This window comes from Castor canadensis, chromosome 7, assembly GCF_047511655.1.
Source record: "Castor canadensis chromosome 7, mCasCan1.hap1v2, whole genome shotgun sequence".
In the NCBI taxonomy this organism is placed as follows: domain Eukaryota; kingdom Metazoa; phylum Chordata; class Mammalia; order Rodentia; family Castoridae; genus Castor; species Castor canadensis.
In genome coordinates, this window is record NC_133392.1 from 63,984,532 (window position 1) to 64,001,638 (window position 17,107).

General features: G+C 36.2%; 1 protein-coding gene and 1 pseudogene across 3 annotated transcripts in view; both read left to right on the forward strand.

The window, feature by feature from the left end:
- Adk (adenosine kinase) overlaps positions 1–17,107 on the forward strand; it is a 502,187-nt gene that overhangs the window by 51,417 nt on the left and 433,663 nt on the right. For all 3 annotated transcript variants that reach the window (XM_074079212.1, XM_020160795.2, XM_074079213.1), the window contains exon 3: positions 16,834–16,887. In XM_074079212.1, the coding sequence (XP_073935313.1) occupies positions 16,834–16,887 (54 nt within the window). The remainder of the gene's footprint in view (positions 1–16,833; positions 16,888–17,107) is intronic.
- On the forward strand, positions 13,715–13,806 carry LOC141425256 (U6 spliceosomal RNA; annotated as a pseudogene).

Sequence of the window (17,107 nt, forward strand, 5' to 3'; positions counted from 1 at the left end):
GTGATCCTCCTGATCTCTGCTTCCCAAATAGCTAGGATTACAGGCGTGAGCCCTTTGCACTCATCACAGTGTTTTCTTTATTGATATGAAGTGAACTTCTTTATCTCTTTATACTAATTTTAGGTTGAAATGCTTGGTCAGACAGGAGCTTAGCTATTCCTGCCTACTTTTGGGTTACATTTGCTTGGAATATCTTTTTCTATCATTTTTCAGACTGTGTATGGTTTTACCAATAAGGTGCATTTCTTGTAGGTAAGGGATAGTTTTTTTTCCCTTTAGTATTGGATTTTGAACTCAGGGCCTTGCCATTGTTGGGCAGGTATTCTACCACTTGGGCCATCCTCTCAGCCCCATTTTTTTTTTCTTCTTAGTTATCTTTCAAAATTTCGTGATCTTTTCTCAAGGTTGGTCTCAGACTGCAATCCTTCTACTTGCAGCCTCTTGTGTGGCTGGGATTGCAGGCTCATGCCACCATGCCTGGTTTATTGATTATATCGGTGTCTTGCTAACTTTATGCCAGAGCTGGCCTGGAACTACTGTTCTCCTGATCTCTGCCTCCCCAGTAGCTGTTTTTAAACCTAATCTGCCAGTCTTTGTCTTTTAATTGGAGAATTGACTCCATTAACATTCAGAGTTTTTATTGAAAAGTATATGCTAATTCCTGTCATTTGTTGTTTTCTTAATGTTTGATTCTTTCCTAATCCTCTTTTGCTTCTAGTGAGATTTATTCTTTCCTGTTATCTCTGTATGCTGGTCTAGTGGTCATGAGCTCCTTCAGGTAGTGTTTTTCTTGGAAAAATCTTTATTTGTCCTTCAATTATGAAGAACTTTGCTGGATACAGTTGGAATTTGTTTTCTTCCTTGGCTTGAAGTACATCCCTCATGCCTTCCTTTGGAATTTCTGTTGAGAAATCTGCTGTTATTCTGATGGGTTTGCCTTTGTTTATGACTTGTTGCTTCTCTCTCGCAGCTTTCAATATTCTTTCCTTGTTTTTGTGTATGTAATGTTTTACTGTACTTTAATGTTGAAGGATTCTTTTCTGGTCTTGTTTGGTGTTCTAAAAGCTTCCTGTACTGGGATATCTATCTCTTATCCAAGATTTGGGAAATTTTCTGCTGTTAATTTATTGAACATGTTTTCTATGCCTTAACTTATACCTATTCTCTTTCTATGGGAATGATTTATAAGTTTGATTTTTTTAATGATGTCCCAGAGGTCTTGAATGTTTTGTTTTTACTTTATTTTTTTTCTTTGTTATTGCCTGAATGTTCTAATTTATCTACCTTGTCTTTAAGCTCTAATAGTTTGTCTTCCACCTGATCTAGTTTATTGGTGAATATTTAAAAAAGGTGAGATTTTTGTTTGTTGGTAGTACTGGGGTTTGAACTCAGGGTCTCACATTTGCTAGGCAGGTGCTCTACCACTCAAGCCACTCTCTCAGCCCTTTTTTGTGTTGGGTATTTTTGAGATAAGAGTCTCTCAAACTTTTTTTGCTGGGGCTGGCTTTGAACCATGATCTTTCTGATCTCTGCCTCCTGAGTAGCTTTGCATGTAGCATTTTATAAATGTTGTAGAGAGATAATTAGGTAAAGTGTCTCAGTAATCTTAATAAGTATTTTATAAAGGTCTTGGTACAAAGGAATTACACTGTACTTTTGACTATTAGCGTAGTGCTGCATACTCACATGTTGGATACTTAAGTTTCTGACTGAAAAAATGTTAATGAAAGGCCTTTTTAAAATGTAGTTATTAGGTTTAAAGTTGTTGAGGAAGTTGATAATTTGTTCTTTTGCTTTTAGATAAACATTTCCCATGTTAAACATTTAAATTTTATGGAGCAGTTTTAAAAATGAGTTATCGTATGCTAATGGCCTTTGCAAGTTGTAATAGTGAGCCACAAAGTGTTGAATCTAAAGAAAGAACCCATTTGAAAAATGTTCAAGAATAAAGTGAAAAATAAGAATATTAACAATTTTCATCAAATACTAATCTGATAATACCTGCCATTTATTGAGCATGTGTTAGGTGTGCTTTTATATGGCATCTAGTTCTCATGAAACTTTATGAAGCAAGCATCCTTATAGAGGACAGTTTGAGCTGAAAGATTTGTGTATGGACACAATATTTCCTGCTACAATGTTATGGAAATATTAGTTTGAAATTGCAAACCTCTAATTACATATCTAAATTTTTTTGGTGTAAATTATGGTGGACATGTAAAGGCTTATAAACTTCATGAAATTATGTTTTTATCCAATTATAAGTATAGTGTAGGTTAGAAAAACATGTGTGACCTGCTCCAAAAATGGTTAATGTTTTAATTAGTATGTTAGAGTATATTGATTAATTTTTTGTGATTGAAAGGCTCAACAGTTCTGTTTTTGACTACGTTTTCAAAACAATGCAGTTCTTCTATTGGGAAGTTGGTAGGTTTGCCTACCATTCACCTCCTTCCCGAATAGAGCAAACATGGTTATAGTTCACATATGTGAATGAGATATTTAGTATGTGAAAGAACAAATTGAATTCTTTCTGAAGTATCCTCATTGTTTACTTGAAGATTATAAATCTAGTTTTTCCCCTAAATAAGAAAGATCAAGTATCATTATCTAATTGAAAGAAAAGCAGAATAAAGTTAGTCAATTTTGATGTATCCAATTTGGCAGAATATAAGAATTGAAAATTAGTAGGAACATGTATGGCAGGAAGTAGGCTATTAAGTAAAATCTTTTTCAGTATATTGAAGAGACACAGTGGGTGTAGGGGAGTAGGAAATGTGGAATGTGTAAATATTGCCAGATGAGCATTGGTCTAATTATACAGGGAAAGGAAGAGGTATGCATTAATAGGGATGGAAAAGAGAGGGAAGGAAGGAAGACAGGTTTTCCTTGCTTTTTCCTGATACTAGATAAATATCACAGAAGAGGAATGAAGAGAATTAATGAAATGGTATTTGAGAAAGAAAAAACATTAGAAGTGACAAATACTCAGTATTATGAAGGGAAGTTAGAATAGTTGAGGAAATATCTAAAAGTACATAGCATAAGCACATACAAATGATGTTTTACTTAATGTTCACTCCACAAAGTAATGGTTGCTCATAAATTTCAGTAAAAAATAGTTAATTCTAATAATTTATAAGAGAACCACTTGTTTAAATAAAGGATGAATTATTTCTATAAATGTGTATGTGTTAAGTTTAAAGGTGAAAAGATACTTGGATGTCAAGTGAGACTCCATATGTAAGGTTAAAAGCTGTAATTGTTTTTCTTTGACACTTATAGCTAATTCCTCATTAAACTAATTTGCTGTATTTTCTTCTATAGCTTTCAGTATTATGATTTATATTTTTATTTTTTTAATTTAATTTTTTGGTGGGACTGGTGTTTGAATTCAGGGCTTTGTGCTTGCAAAGCAGGTGCTCTATTGTTTGAGCCACACATCCAGTCCATTTTGCTTTGGTTATTTTGGAGATTGGGTTTCACAAACTATTTGCCAACCCTGGCCTTGAACATAGATCTTCTGGATCTCATCCCCCACACGTAGCTAGAATTACAGGCATGAACCAGTGGCACCTAGTTATGCTTTGTATTTTTAGATCTTTGATGTAATTGAATTGATTTTGTATATACTGTGTGGTAGATATCTGTCTGATTTTAAAATTTGTTTCTTCAGAATGGAGAGTCAGCTATTATATTACTGTATTTTTCAACAGTCCGATCTTTTTTTTTGTTTTTCCTTCTTGCAATGAGGTTTGAACTCAGGTGCTAAGCAGGTATTCTACCACTTGAGCCACTCCACCAGCCCTCAACAGTCCAATCTTTACATAGTAATGGCCAATGCGTCTTTAAGTTTATCTGTAGTTTGGTTTCTGGGTTCTGAGGTTTTTTTCCCATTGGTCTATTTTAGTCTGTTCCTGAACTAATGCAGCCCTATCTTTTATTACTATAGCTGTATAATAAGGCACGATATCTAGAAGGGCATGTCCCTAAACGTTGTTCTTCTTAAGTAAAATTTTTTTGTATTTATCTTGGCTCTTTAACCTATTTTATTTATTTATTTTATTTAACTTTTTTTGGCAGCACTGGGGTTCAAACCCAAAGCCTCATGCTTGCTAGGCAGGCACTTTTACCACTTGAGCCACTCTAAAGACCCTTAATTTAATTTTAATTTTACGTTTTTGGGGTACTGGAGTTTGAACCCACAGCCTCACACTTGTTAGGCAAGTACTCTAGCACTTGAGCCATGTCTCAGCCCTTTGTATGTAAGTTTTAGATTGAGCTTGTTGATTTCCACAAAATTCTTTCTTGGTTTTTGTTTATAATTGCATTTCAATAGTTTTCTTCTCTATACAATTATTTCTTAATGTATTTTAAGTATTTTTTAACATCTTTCAGTAGTTCTTACTACCTACTTTAAATATCGATTACACAATGGCTAGGTATATTATCATTGCTCATTTATTACCTTCCAAAATTATAAAATATATGTTCCCCCCCCAAAAAAATCCAAATAAACAGTGATTAAAGTAAAAGTGAAATCTGGGGTAAGTTAGCATCTGCAGCAGTACTGTCCACTAGAGTATTTGTGATAATGGAAATGTATATGTGTGCTGTACAACATAGTAAACTTTATTCACATTCAGCTTTGAACATTTGAAGCATAGCTAGTACAACTGATGAATTTAGCACTTTATCTCATAATTCAGTTTTAAATAGCCACATATAATTAGTGATTTTTAATAGTAAACAGTGCAGCTTAGGTTTTATTGCAAAATTTTATTATACTCTTTGGAGGGGTACATTTTCTGTTAGATTATTCTAGTGGTGCTAATCATAGTCCTAAAAGACATAAACCTGAATGTTGAAATCCCCAAAGATCAAAATTCTTAGTCTGAAATCCCTAAAGTCGAATAATCTCCCAAATCATAATCTTGAAAGATTAAAACTTCAAATTCTGGAATTCTGAAAGCTGAAATCTTGAAAACGGCAATTCCCATTGGAAAAAGAGCCATGTAAGGGGTAGAAAGCTGGATTCTTTGGATGGGATTAGTGCATTTTAATACCTAGAACCTCTACCCCCACCAAAAGCATTATTAGGGTTGTGTTAGGGTACTTCTAGAGAATATTGGTGTGTGAGTCTGAATGGACTGGGTGGAGCTGATCTGGCTTCCTTGTGGGCTAGCACCACCCATTAGCCCCAAGTCTGGAGAGAACAAATAGAGAAGGTAATTGATCTCTAAGAGCTAGGACAGAATTTTCTTGTGTTTTGGGCCTCAGAACTCCAGGACTTATATGTAACTCTGTGTGTGTGTATGTGTGTGTGGGGAGCAGTTGTTGTTCTTTTGGGTCCTTAGGCTTTTGGCCTTGCTCTGAGAGTTACACAGTTGGCCTCCCTGCTTCTGAAGGGTTTGGACTTGGATTGAGCCATACTGTTGGCATTCCAGGGTCTCCAGCTCAGACCCAGGAAACACGCCAGCCAATTCCTTAGTAAGAGGAGTCCCTCTTCATATATCTATTTACCTATCCTATTAGTTGAGTCTCTCTGACTAATCTGTTGGGTATTAGGGGAGCTAAGTATCATTCTTACTGTGTTCCTTACAATGCAATGGAAGAGAGCTGTGAAATTGTTCAATTGCAAAAAGGCTGGGACAACGTGGTGGCCCATGGGCATGATCCTAGCACACAGGAGGCTGAGTGAATCCACAAATTATAATGACATAGGTTGATCAAAGCAGGAGGATCTCAAGTTCTAGGCCAACCTGGAGAGCAGACCATGTGTCAAACAACCAAACTAAACCAAACCAAAACAAAAAAAACCTGAGAGAAACCAACCAAAATACCTCATGAAGTCTCCTCTGCCAGATTAGCCACCTACTACTTCTGCTGATTCACATATAGTTCCACTTATAGTGCCTTTAAAAAACACCATTCTTCAGTGATAAAAATATTCAGCAAAAAAAAAAGTCCAGGACCTGATGGATTCTCTGCTGAATTCTATCAGACCTTTAAAGAAGAACTGATACCAACCCTCCTTAAACTGTTCCACGAAATAGAAAGGGAAGGAAAACTGCCAAACACATTTTATGAAGCCAGTATTACACTTATCCCAAAACCAGGCAAAGACACCTCCAAAAAGGAGAACTATAGGCCAATCTCCTTAATGAACATTGACGCAAAAATCCTCAACAAAATAATGGCAAACCAAATTCAACAACACATCAAAAAGATTATTCACCACGATCAAGTAGGCTTCATCCCAGGGATGCGGGGGTGGTTCAACATACGAAAATCAATAAACATAATAAACCACATTAACAGAAGCAAAGGCAAAAACCACTTGATCATCTCAATAGATGCAGAAAAAGCCTTTGATAAGATCCAACACCATTTCATGATAAAAGCTCTAAGAAAACTAGGAATAGAAGGAAAGTACCTCAACATTATAAAAGCTATATATGACAAACCTACAGCCAGCATTATACTTAACGGAGAAAAACTGAAACCATTCCCTCTAAAATCAGGAACCAGACAAGGATGCCCACTATCTCTACTCCTATTCAACATAGTACTGGAATTCCTAGCCAGAGCAATTAGGCAAGAAGAAGAAATAAAAGGAATACAAATAGGTAAAGAAACTGTCAAAATATCCCTATTTGCAGACGACATGATCCTATACCTTAAAGACCCAAAAAACTCTACTCAGAAGCTTCTAGACATCATCAATAGCTATAGCAAGGTAGCAGGATATAAAATCAACATAGAAAAATCATTAGCACTTCTATACACTAACAATGAGCAAACTGAAAAAGAATGTATGAAAACAATTCCATTTACAATAGCCTCAAAAAAAAAATCAAATACCTAGGTGTAAACTTAACAAAAGATGTGAAAGACCTCTACAAGGAAAACTATACACTTCTGAAGAAAGAGATTGAGGAAGACTATAGAAAGTGGAGAGATCTCCCATGCTCATGGATTGGTAGAATCAACATAGTAAAAATGTCGATACTCCCAAAAGTATTCTACATGTTTAATGCAATTCCCATCAAAATTCTAATGACATTCATTAAAGAGGTTGAAAAATCTACCGTGAAATTTATATGGAACACAAGAGGCCACGAATAGCCAAGGCAATACTCAGTCAAAAGAACAATGCTGGACGTATCACGATACCTGACTTCAAACTATATTCCAAAGCAATAACAATAAAAACAGCATGGTACTGGCACAAAAACAGACATGAAGACCAGTGGAACAGAATAGAGGACCCAGATATGAAGCCACACAACTATAACCAACTTGTCTTTGACAAAGGCGCTAAAAATATACGATGGAGAAATAGCAGCCTCTTCAACAAAAACTGCTGGGAAAACTGGTTAGCAGTCTGCAAAAAACTGAAACTAGATCCATGTATATCACCCTATACCAAGATTAACTCAAAATGGATCAAGGATCTTAATATCAGACCACAAACTCTAAAGTTGATACAGGAAAGAGTAGGAAATACTCTGGAGTTAGTAGGTATAGGTAAGAACTTTCTCAATGAAATCCCAGCAGCACAGCAACTAAGAGATAGCATAGATAAATGGGACCTCATAAAACTAAAAAGCTTCTGTTCATCAAAAGAAATGGTCTCTAAACTGAAGAGAACACCCACAGAGTGGGAGAAAATATTTGTCAGCTACACATCAGACAAAGGACTGATAACCAGAGTATATAGGTAACTTAAAAAACTAAATTCTCCCAAAACTAATGAACCAGTAAAGAAATGGGCACGTGAACTAAACAGAACTTTCTCAAAAGAAGAAATTCAAATGGCCAAAAAACACATGAAAAAATGCTCACCATCTCTAGCAATAAAGGAAATGCAAATTAAAACCACACTAAGATTCCACCTCACCCCTGTTAGAATAGCCATCATCAGCAACACCACCACCAACAGGTGTTGGCGAGGATGCGGGGAAAAAGGAAACCTCTTACACTGTTGGTGGGAATGTAGACTACTACAACCACTCTGGAAAAAAATGTGGAGGCTACTTAAAAAGCTGGACATCGATCTACCATTTGATCCAGCAATACCACTCTTGGGGATATACCCAAAAGACTGTTACTCCAGAGGCACCTGCACATCCATGTTTATTGCGGCACTATTCACAATAGCCAAGTTATGGAAACAGCCAAGATGCCCCACCATTGACGAATGGATTAAGAAAATGTGGTATCTATACACAATGGAATTTTATGCAGCCATGAAGAAGAACGAAATGTTATCATTCGCTGGTAAATGGATGGAATTGGAGAACATCATTCTGAGTGAGGTTAGCCTGGCCCAAAAGACCAAAAATCCTATGTTCTCCCTCATATGTGGACATTAGATCAAGGGCAAACACAACAATGGGATTGGACCTTGAGCACATGATAAAAGCAATAGCACACAAGGGAGGAGTGAGGATAGGTAAGACACCTAAAAAACTAGCTAGCATTTGTTGCCCTTAATGCAGAGAAACTAAAGCAGATACCTTTAAAGCAACTGAGGCCAATAGCAAAAGGGGACCAGGAATTAGAGAAAAGGTTAGATCAAGAAGAATTAACCTAGAAGGTAACACACACGCACAGTTGACTCACATTAATGTGAGTCAACTCCCTGTATAGCTATCCTTATCTCAATCAGCAAAAACCCTTGTTCCTTCCTATTACTTATACTCTCTCTACAAGAAAATTCGAGATAAGGGCAAAATAGTTTCTGCTGGGTATTGAGGGGGTGGGGGAAAGAGGGAGGGGGCGGAGTGGGTGGTAAGGGAGGGGGTGGGGGCAAGGGGGAGAAATGACCCAAGTCTTGTATGCACATATGAATAATAAAATAATAAAAATATTCAGCAAGCTCACAGACCTTCTGAACCAGACACTTTCTGATACTCAACTTCCTCCAGTGTTATAAAACACATTAAATGTAGAAATTAAATGCACATGTGTGCATTGATTTCTTCTTTTGATAAGAAAAATCCCTAGCCCCTTCATCAAATGTGTAAGGACAGTGCATAACCCTGGAGGCACCGGGAGAAGGCACTCTCAATAGCCTGTCCATACCACCTAAAACCATCTGTAAATTTACCCCTCACATGCTGTGAACTTCCCACATCTTTCTATTTGAGGGCATTCTCTGTCTAAAAGTGTATGCTTTGCCACAGGTGGCCTGCCTGGTCAGGAGGACTAGAGAGTTATATGACCCTTAATAGACAAGGGATGCTAGATGGTGGATATATAGCTCAGTTTCCTTGTGCCTTAGTACAGACTGAGGTGTATTTACATAGTCATTCAGAACGTTTTCATGAGTTACCCACTCATCGACACACCTTTCCTCTCTAATCACTTCCCAACCATCTCTGGAATAAGTTCTTTATACCCACCCCTCAAAAAAACCCGCATTAAGTGGTAAAATATAATTGGTTAGAAATTTGATTGTTCATATTTACCACTGCATCTAACAGAAAAACTAGATCATGCTTCACATCCATCTAATGGATGGCACTTTTAAAATTGTCTTCTGGATTTTTTTTTTCTATGAAGTACATACAGTTTTTGCCCCATTGGATCTGAAAATTCTAGAACTTGTCTACTTGTATATTTATTTCTTATGGTACTGGGGTTAGAATTCAGGGCCTACACCTTGAGTGACTCCACCAACCGTTTTTTGCAATGGGTTTTTTTCAAGATAGGGTCTCATGAACTGTTTGCTAGGGCTAACTTTGAATCGAGATTCTCCTGATCTCTGCCTCCTGAGTAGCTAGGATTTCAGGTGTGAGCCACTGGCACCTGGCTTGTTTATTTATTAATCACTGGAAAAAGCCAAGCACTTTATACATGCTTATTTGAAGATTTGGTGGACTTTGCAGAAGAAAATGGATTTCAATGAATCTCCAAATTATAATGAAAAAGTGTGATCAAACTTCTAAAATTAATTTCAAGGTGTTTTTGTTAGGTTTTTTTTTTCCTCTATTTAGCGAATGCATTTGTCAGAAAATTCAGATGAGTGATTGACTGCAATAGGGCAACAATGGAAACTTTAGTTTAAAAACGCATCATAATGTCTCTATTGCCCAGCTGATGAAATTCTGAGAGCTTTTAGTGAATTAAAACTGCATTTGCCTGAAGCCAGTGAAGTTACTGACTGGTTTGAAAAATAATTATTTGCAAAGTAGAATAAGACACATAGTAGAGTTAGTCTTTAATTACTAGTATGGTCTCTGCCAAATTTGTAGTCTGTATGAGTGCAGGTGGAATGGATTTTGGTGGTACTGGGTTTGAACTCAGGGCCTCTTGCTTGCTAGGCAGGCACTTTGCTGCTTGAGTCACTCCACCAGCCCTTTTTTTGCATTGGGTATTTTGCACTGGTCTCTCGAACTATTTGCCCTGACTGGCTTTAAATCAGGATCCTCCTGCCTTCTGCCTCCTAAGTAGCTAGGATTATAGGTGTGAGCCTCAGGCGCCTGGCCCTTCTACTCTTTCTTGCATTCCCTGCTCCCCTCACCCTCTTTGTCTGCCCCCTTTCCCATTTCTTGACAGTCCTTTTTATTTTCAGGTCATCTTTATAAGTTAAAAAAATTAAAAAATGAAAAAGAAATGGCCACACCTAAGAGAAAATGTAAAATTCATCTTTCTGTGTCTGACTTATTTTGACATAATTTCATTCTTTATGGTTGAATAATACTCCGTTGTCTTTTACATCACATTTTCTGTGTCTAGAAGCTTGAAGGTTTTCTGTGTCAAGGAGCTTGAAGCATCTTCTATGTCCCTTTTATGCCTAATGGAGAACATTTGAGGGGTTTCAATGCAGGGATTACATGGTCTGATTCACATTTTAGAGTTATATAAATCAGTGTGTCTTCAGTGTATCACTTCATAAGAGGAGATAGACTAGAGAGATGGTGACCTGATTTTTGTAGTTAGGGTAGAACAAGTATGAATGGGAGCAAGTAAGAGTAATATTGTAGTGTTAAAAAGGTAAGACTTGATGACTGTTTTCATAAAGAGGATGGAGGAGTCAGGGATGACCTTTCAATTTTTGGTTTTGGTGATTGAGTTGATAGTGGTGTTTATGACTGAATTAGGTAATATGGGAGGAGGATGTGGTAGGATAGAGTGATTGAGTTCAATTAACTATGTGGGCATATTCAGGAGACAGTTTGATTTATGTTTTTTGTCTAGAGAGATGTACAATAAATACTTAATTTTACAATGTTTGATGCAGTGTTATTCAATAAATGGTAGCTTTTTTGCTGTATTATTACATAGGCCATATTTAAAGCAACTAATAAATAGATGAGCTTTCCTAAAGAAAAGATATAAAATAAAGGGAGATGTGAGCTGGAAGATGAAACATTGAATGAATAGATAAAGAGAAATTATGGAAGGAGATGGAGACTAAGGAGAAATTAGAAGCTTAGTGAGGAACTAAAACAGGTCTCATGAAGTATATAGTGAGTTTGTATGGTAAGAGGTGGTCATTTATATCAGATGCAGCAGTGATATGTAGCAAAATAAGGTGCAAAAGGGTTCACCTTTTGATAATACAATGCCAGTAGTGACAACAGCTAGGTAAATCACAGTGGAGTGCTGGGGAAAGAAGCCAGAGTAAAATGTTTTAGAAATTAAATGAAGTGGGGAGCTGGTAGCTCACACATGTAATCCTAGCCACTTGGGAGATAGAAATCAGGAGGATCTTGGTTTGGAGCCAGCTGGGCAAATAGTTCATGAGACCCTGTCTTGACAAAATCCAACATGTAAAAGGACTGGCGACATGGCTCTAGTGGCAGAGTGCCTGCCTTGCAAGTGTGAGGCCCTGAATTCAAACTCCAGTACCACACACACACATACAAAAGAAATTAAATGGAAGCCAGACATAGTACTACATGCTTGTAATCTTAGTACTTGGGAGGTAGAGACAGGCGGATTGTTGAGTTGGAGCCCATCCTGGCCTATATAGCAAGAACGTCTCTAAAAAAAGGAAGAAGGCCAGCTTTATTGACGTGGCACCAAAGCCAAGCAGTGACGTCTCCTAAACATCACATTTTAAAGATTTTCTAATTTAATGAAAAATGTGACTAGTCTTTCTGAATAACTCTCAGTATTGTTTTTCAATTGAAAGCATACCAAAAAATTGAAGAATACAAAGAATATAGTTCTATTTCATGTGTTTAGGATTAAATCTAGTTTAAGTCTTTCTGCTTTAGCTTTTTCTAAATTGAGTTTTAATCCTCACACACTTTGCTAATGTGAATTTAAAATACTATTGTCATAAACCATGTAACTTTCTGGTGTTATTTTCAATGTAACCCTGTGATTTGCTCTTTAATCTGTTTCTTTATAAGCTTCTTAAAATTGAATTCAGATTTAGTCTGAACATTATTGTTGTGATCAATCCTTTTGTTACCTTCCCATTTTCTTTCTAATACATTTGAATCAACCTTTATTTTTTAATTGGAAGAGCTAATTTAAACATATTAGCTTGTTTAAAATCTTGCCATACCCACCTGTCTACCTGGTTGGTTCTGCTAGTTTTATAAACTTGTGCATGATTCAGTTGGTATTTTTGGGGATATGTAGTAATAGTACTTTTCTGTTTAATTTTTTAGATGACACATTTAGTTCCACATATTTATAGAATGTTTTATTGCTGTCTTGATGTACAAAGTCTTAGCTTGGTTAACTGTGCGCAACTTTGGAGATGGCACCTCACTTGTGACTGGGCTGTTTCTGGACTTCACAGTCTCTGTATGTACCTTGCAAGGCCATAAATTCTAGGCCATGCTAATCTTTAGCAAAAGAGTGTATTTAAATAAAAAATTTCTTTTCAGTTTTTAAAAAATGGCTCCTATAAAAGTTATAAACACTTTAAATTGTTCCCCCTTCTTTTGACTAATTGAATTATTCATTTTGTATAGGTGGAGGCCTTCCAAGAAGGATGCTAGGGATGGTTATTTGATCTGGGTAGCAAATATGTAGTTTTATCTTCATTAGAGAAATTAAGTAGCTTTGCTACTTAAACACTGCTCTCTGTATGTTTCTTCCCTTGGCTTATCTTAACCTCTTTCTTTTTATCTTAATGAAAAACTTGAACTTAATAACTTTCATTGAGTTCTTTGAGTTCTTCTAAGTCAGTTATTGAACCTGAGTACTTTTTGTAACTCTCCAAAATTTATAGTGGGTGTCAGAATTAAGTGCACTCATGAGCACTGTTTCCTCAAGTCTTATAGTTTGTCTAAACTCCGGGTGTGTGTGTGTGTGTGTGTTGCAGTTTCCTATCAGGAAAAGAGTTAAGAGAAGGAAGATAAAATTAAGAAACAGGGATTAATTAAGGTGTAATGTTGAAAACCTGTACTCCTCGTACGCAGAGGCAGGGGGATCTTGACCAGCCTGAGCTACATAATGAGAGCATGTCTCAAAAGAAAAGAAAAGTCAGGCACTGCTGACTCACAAATCATAGCTACTTCACGTAGGTGGAGATTTGGAGGATTGAGGTTTGAGGCCAGCTTAGGCAAATGTCTCCAAAATAAACAGAACAAAATGCACTGGAGGTGTGGCCCAAGTGCAAAGCCCTGAATTCAAACAACCCCCCCCCCGCCCAAAAAAACCCAAAAAATCCCAAAACAACAAAATGAAACAAACCAAAAACCAACCAACCAAATGAACGAGAGGATGTGTAAAGGGTTTTGTGCTTGCTTTGGCAGCACATATACTAAAATTGGAACAATGTAGAGATTAGCATGGTCCCTGTGAAAGAATACTGAAGTATTCCCTGTTTTTTAAAAAATAAAGGTTTTTGAGATCTGTTCAAAAGTTACTTGGTTTGGGGCACTGGATATCAGATCAGAGAAAGAAACACTATGGGGACAGTTATTGCTTTAACGCTCATTTGGGGTTAGAGAACTAATCTGCCTAGAAGATCAAAATGGATGTTGCACACGCATTCTTGAAGACCTGGAGACCATACTGTGTGAATTAGAATAAAGTTTCCCTTTTGGCAATTTTATCAAAATCAGGCTATTTTTGCCTATTATGAACCCTTTCTTTTGTACTACTTTTCTATTCCTTTCAAGTTCTTACTCTATCACTTTAAAAGGGAATGCTATCTATGGGGAAGGAGCAAAGAAGAGAGATGAGATGGGGAAAGAAGAGACAGTAGGGGAACAGATAAAAGCTGTCCCTCCTGATTCTCTTAGAGAGGAATCTTGATACTCTATTGTGCCATCATGGTACATTGTACTATTTAACTTTACTATAACACTTATCACTCTGTGAGCAGTGATTTTTATACTGATCTGTGTACTTAACTGTGAGGTCCTTAAAGGAAAGGAAAAATTTATTTCTCTATGACTAGCCACCCAGAGAAAGAAAGAAACATTGGTCTAGTGCCTCTTGTGTATGTACCAAGCAATTTGTTGATATAGATACCACATTCAGTGGTTTCAAACTCTTTTGTTCCATAATTGTTTTGATAAACAAATACTTTAAAACATGTTAATTATTATGATTTTTATAATTTAAAATTAAACTGATAAATCAACTTTTTAGTGGACTTAATACTATAATGATTTGATATCAGCATCTGTTTAACAAAATACATAATTTCTTTTTAACATTTAAAAATTTTGTATTCCTTTCACTCTTAATTTTATTTTGCTTTTCCCCACCAGATTTTATCCTTATGTAATTTATTTTTATGCATTAAGTTCTTTCATGCATATCAATCTTATTTGGCTCTGGAATAAAAAATATGTATGTAAATTCAGTTTTAGAATATCTCCTCATTTTGGTTACTACACATAAAATAACGCAAATATATTAAAATGTTAATTATTAAATGGAAAATAAAACTTTTGGAAATACATCTTTTAATGAGGTGGGTAAAGCTATTTTTAACCTTTTTTCAGTACTCTTTCAACCTTTTGTCGATAAGTAATACTCATTGTCTTATTGCAGTAAGACGGTGTTCAGTATCTTTTTTTTTTTTTTTTTGAGTCAGGCTCTTACTATATAGCTCAGGGTGGCCTCAAACTTATAATCTTCCGGCCTCTGCTTCCTCAGTGCTGGGCTTACAGGTGTGCACAATCACTTTTCTTTTTTTCTTTCTCTTTTTTGTTTTTAGAGGCGTACATGCTGAGAAATGCATTCACATAGATAATCAGATTGTAATAGAGTTTTCAGCAGGGTCACTCAATTGCTGAACTCTTTATCACTATGATCTATCATCAGAAATTATCAGATTATTTGATTAGGTTCTTTAGTTTTAGTGGAAACAAGGAATTAAAAACCATCTGGCTAGCAGTTATTATAGTCATTAGAGCCTTGTGGGTTTTTTTTTTTTTACACTTGGCTATTGAATCCAGGACCTCATGCGTGCTACTGAAAGGGCTTCTTAAATAACTGTTAGTTACATGTATTAGTCTTTTACTGAGAGGCATCATATTTACCTGAACATTTTGGGGAGTGCTGGGAAGAGTTAAATACTGTTAATTTTAATATACCTATGCCAAAAGGATATTTTTTGGAGAAATTGTTTTTAAACAAGTGCCATAAGTATTTAGTCAAAACATTCAGTTTAAGGACATTGTCTGTCCCACAACCTTTTTGGCAAAACTTTCTTTTTATTGTCAAGCTCATCAGGTTTACTTTTGAGATAGAAAAAGACTGACTTAATTTTTCAATTCAAAAAAATGCTTTTTGTTTTTTGAGATGGGGGCGGTCTCACTACATTGCCCAGGTTAGTCTAAACTTTTGAACTCAAATGATTCTCCTCGTTAAACCTCCTGAATAGCTGGGACAACAGGTGTGCATCACTGTACCTGGCTGTATTGAACCCAGGCTCTCGATCATCCTAGGTAAGTGCTGTACCACTGGGTTACGTCCCTAGCCTTTGTCTTCTGATATTTAATCCTTGGTAGAGAGAGAAAGGCAGAATGGCAAGGAGCCTTGTTTTAAGTGTGATTTATTGTTCATTATTTGTACCTTTACACTATTTATGAGCCCCTCAAAAAGTCTGTTTACTTTTAGTAGTACAAGTGAAAGATAGCTTTTCTTTTGTGGTACTGGAGTGTGAACTCTGGGCCTCATGGTTGCTAGGTAGGTGCTCTGCCACTTGAGCCATTCTACCAGCCCCAAGGTCAAAGATTCCTGATATAATATTTAAAGGAACTTCTGTCTTATAAACAAGGATGCTGAGACAAAGAGGTGAAGTACTTGTGGTCAGTAAGTTAGTAAACAGTTGAGTCAAAAACTCCAGCTGGGTTTGGCTGAAGGAGGAGGATCCTGATTTTGGGGGCAGACTGAACTATGTATACATATATAGGAAGACCCTCTTTCAGAAAACCAAAACAAGAACAAACTAACTCCAAAACTTCTTTCCCCCTCTTGAGTCACTCTGTTTAGCACATAGTCTAGTATACAGAAGATGCTAAATATGTGTTTAATGAAAGAAAAATTGCATTTGTTTTGTGAATATGTAAATATTAGCACTGTAGTAGTTGAAATTTGAACTGCTGGATGAAAGTAACATTACATATGATTCACTAAAGAGGGCTACTAAAGGTATCTTGTGTTTCAAAGAAAGGTCACTTTGATCTCTCTTCAGTTCTGGAGTAGTGTGAGAGGGAATGACTAATAAGAACAATAAAGAACCAGGTGCTTGGGCATTCTCTGTGTTTTGTCAATTAAGTCAGAGACCTGTAACAGTGTAGTAGCAACTGACTGTATATTGATATTGCAATCAGATGTTGAGTGAAGCAAATGCACTTGTGTGTTTATATGACCAGTATATTTGTTTCTATGTTATAGGTATTCTCTGAAACCAAATGACCAAATCTTGGCTGAAGACAAGCACAGGGAACTGTAAGTTCATTAATACAATCAAACTTTTAAAATTACATAAAATACAAAGATATAATTAACACTATGGCCATAATCATAGTGGGATTAGGACAAGTTACACTGCATAATTTATGCTACAAAAGATTTAACACAGGGAATTATTGTTCCTGTATGCACATTAAAATATGTAGTATTGTATTCTGTCATCCAAAGTAAGGGCATATTAGGAAATATATCATTT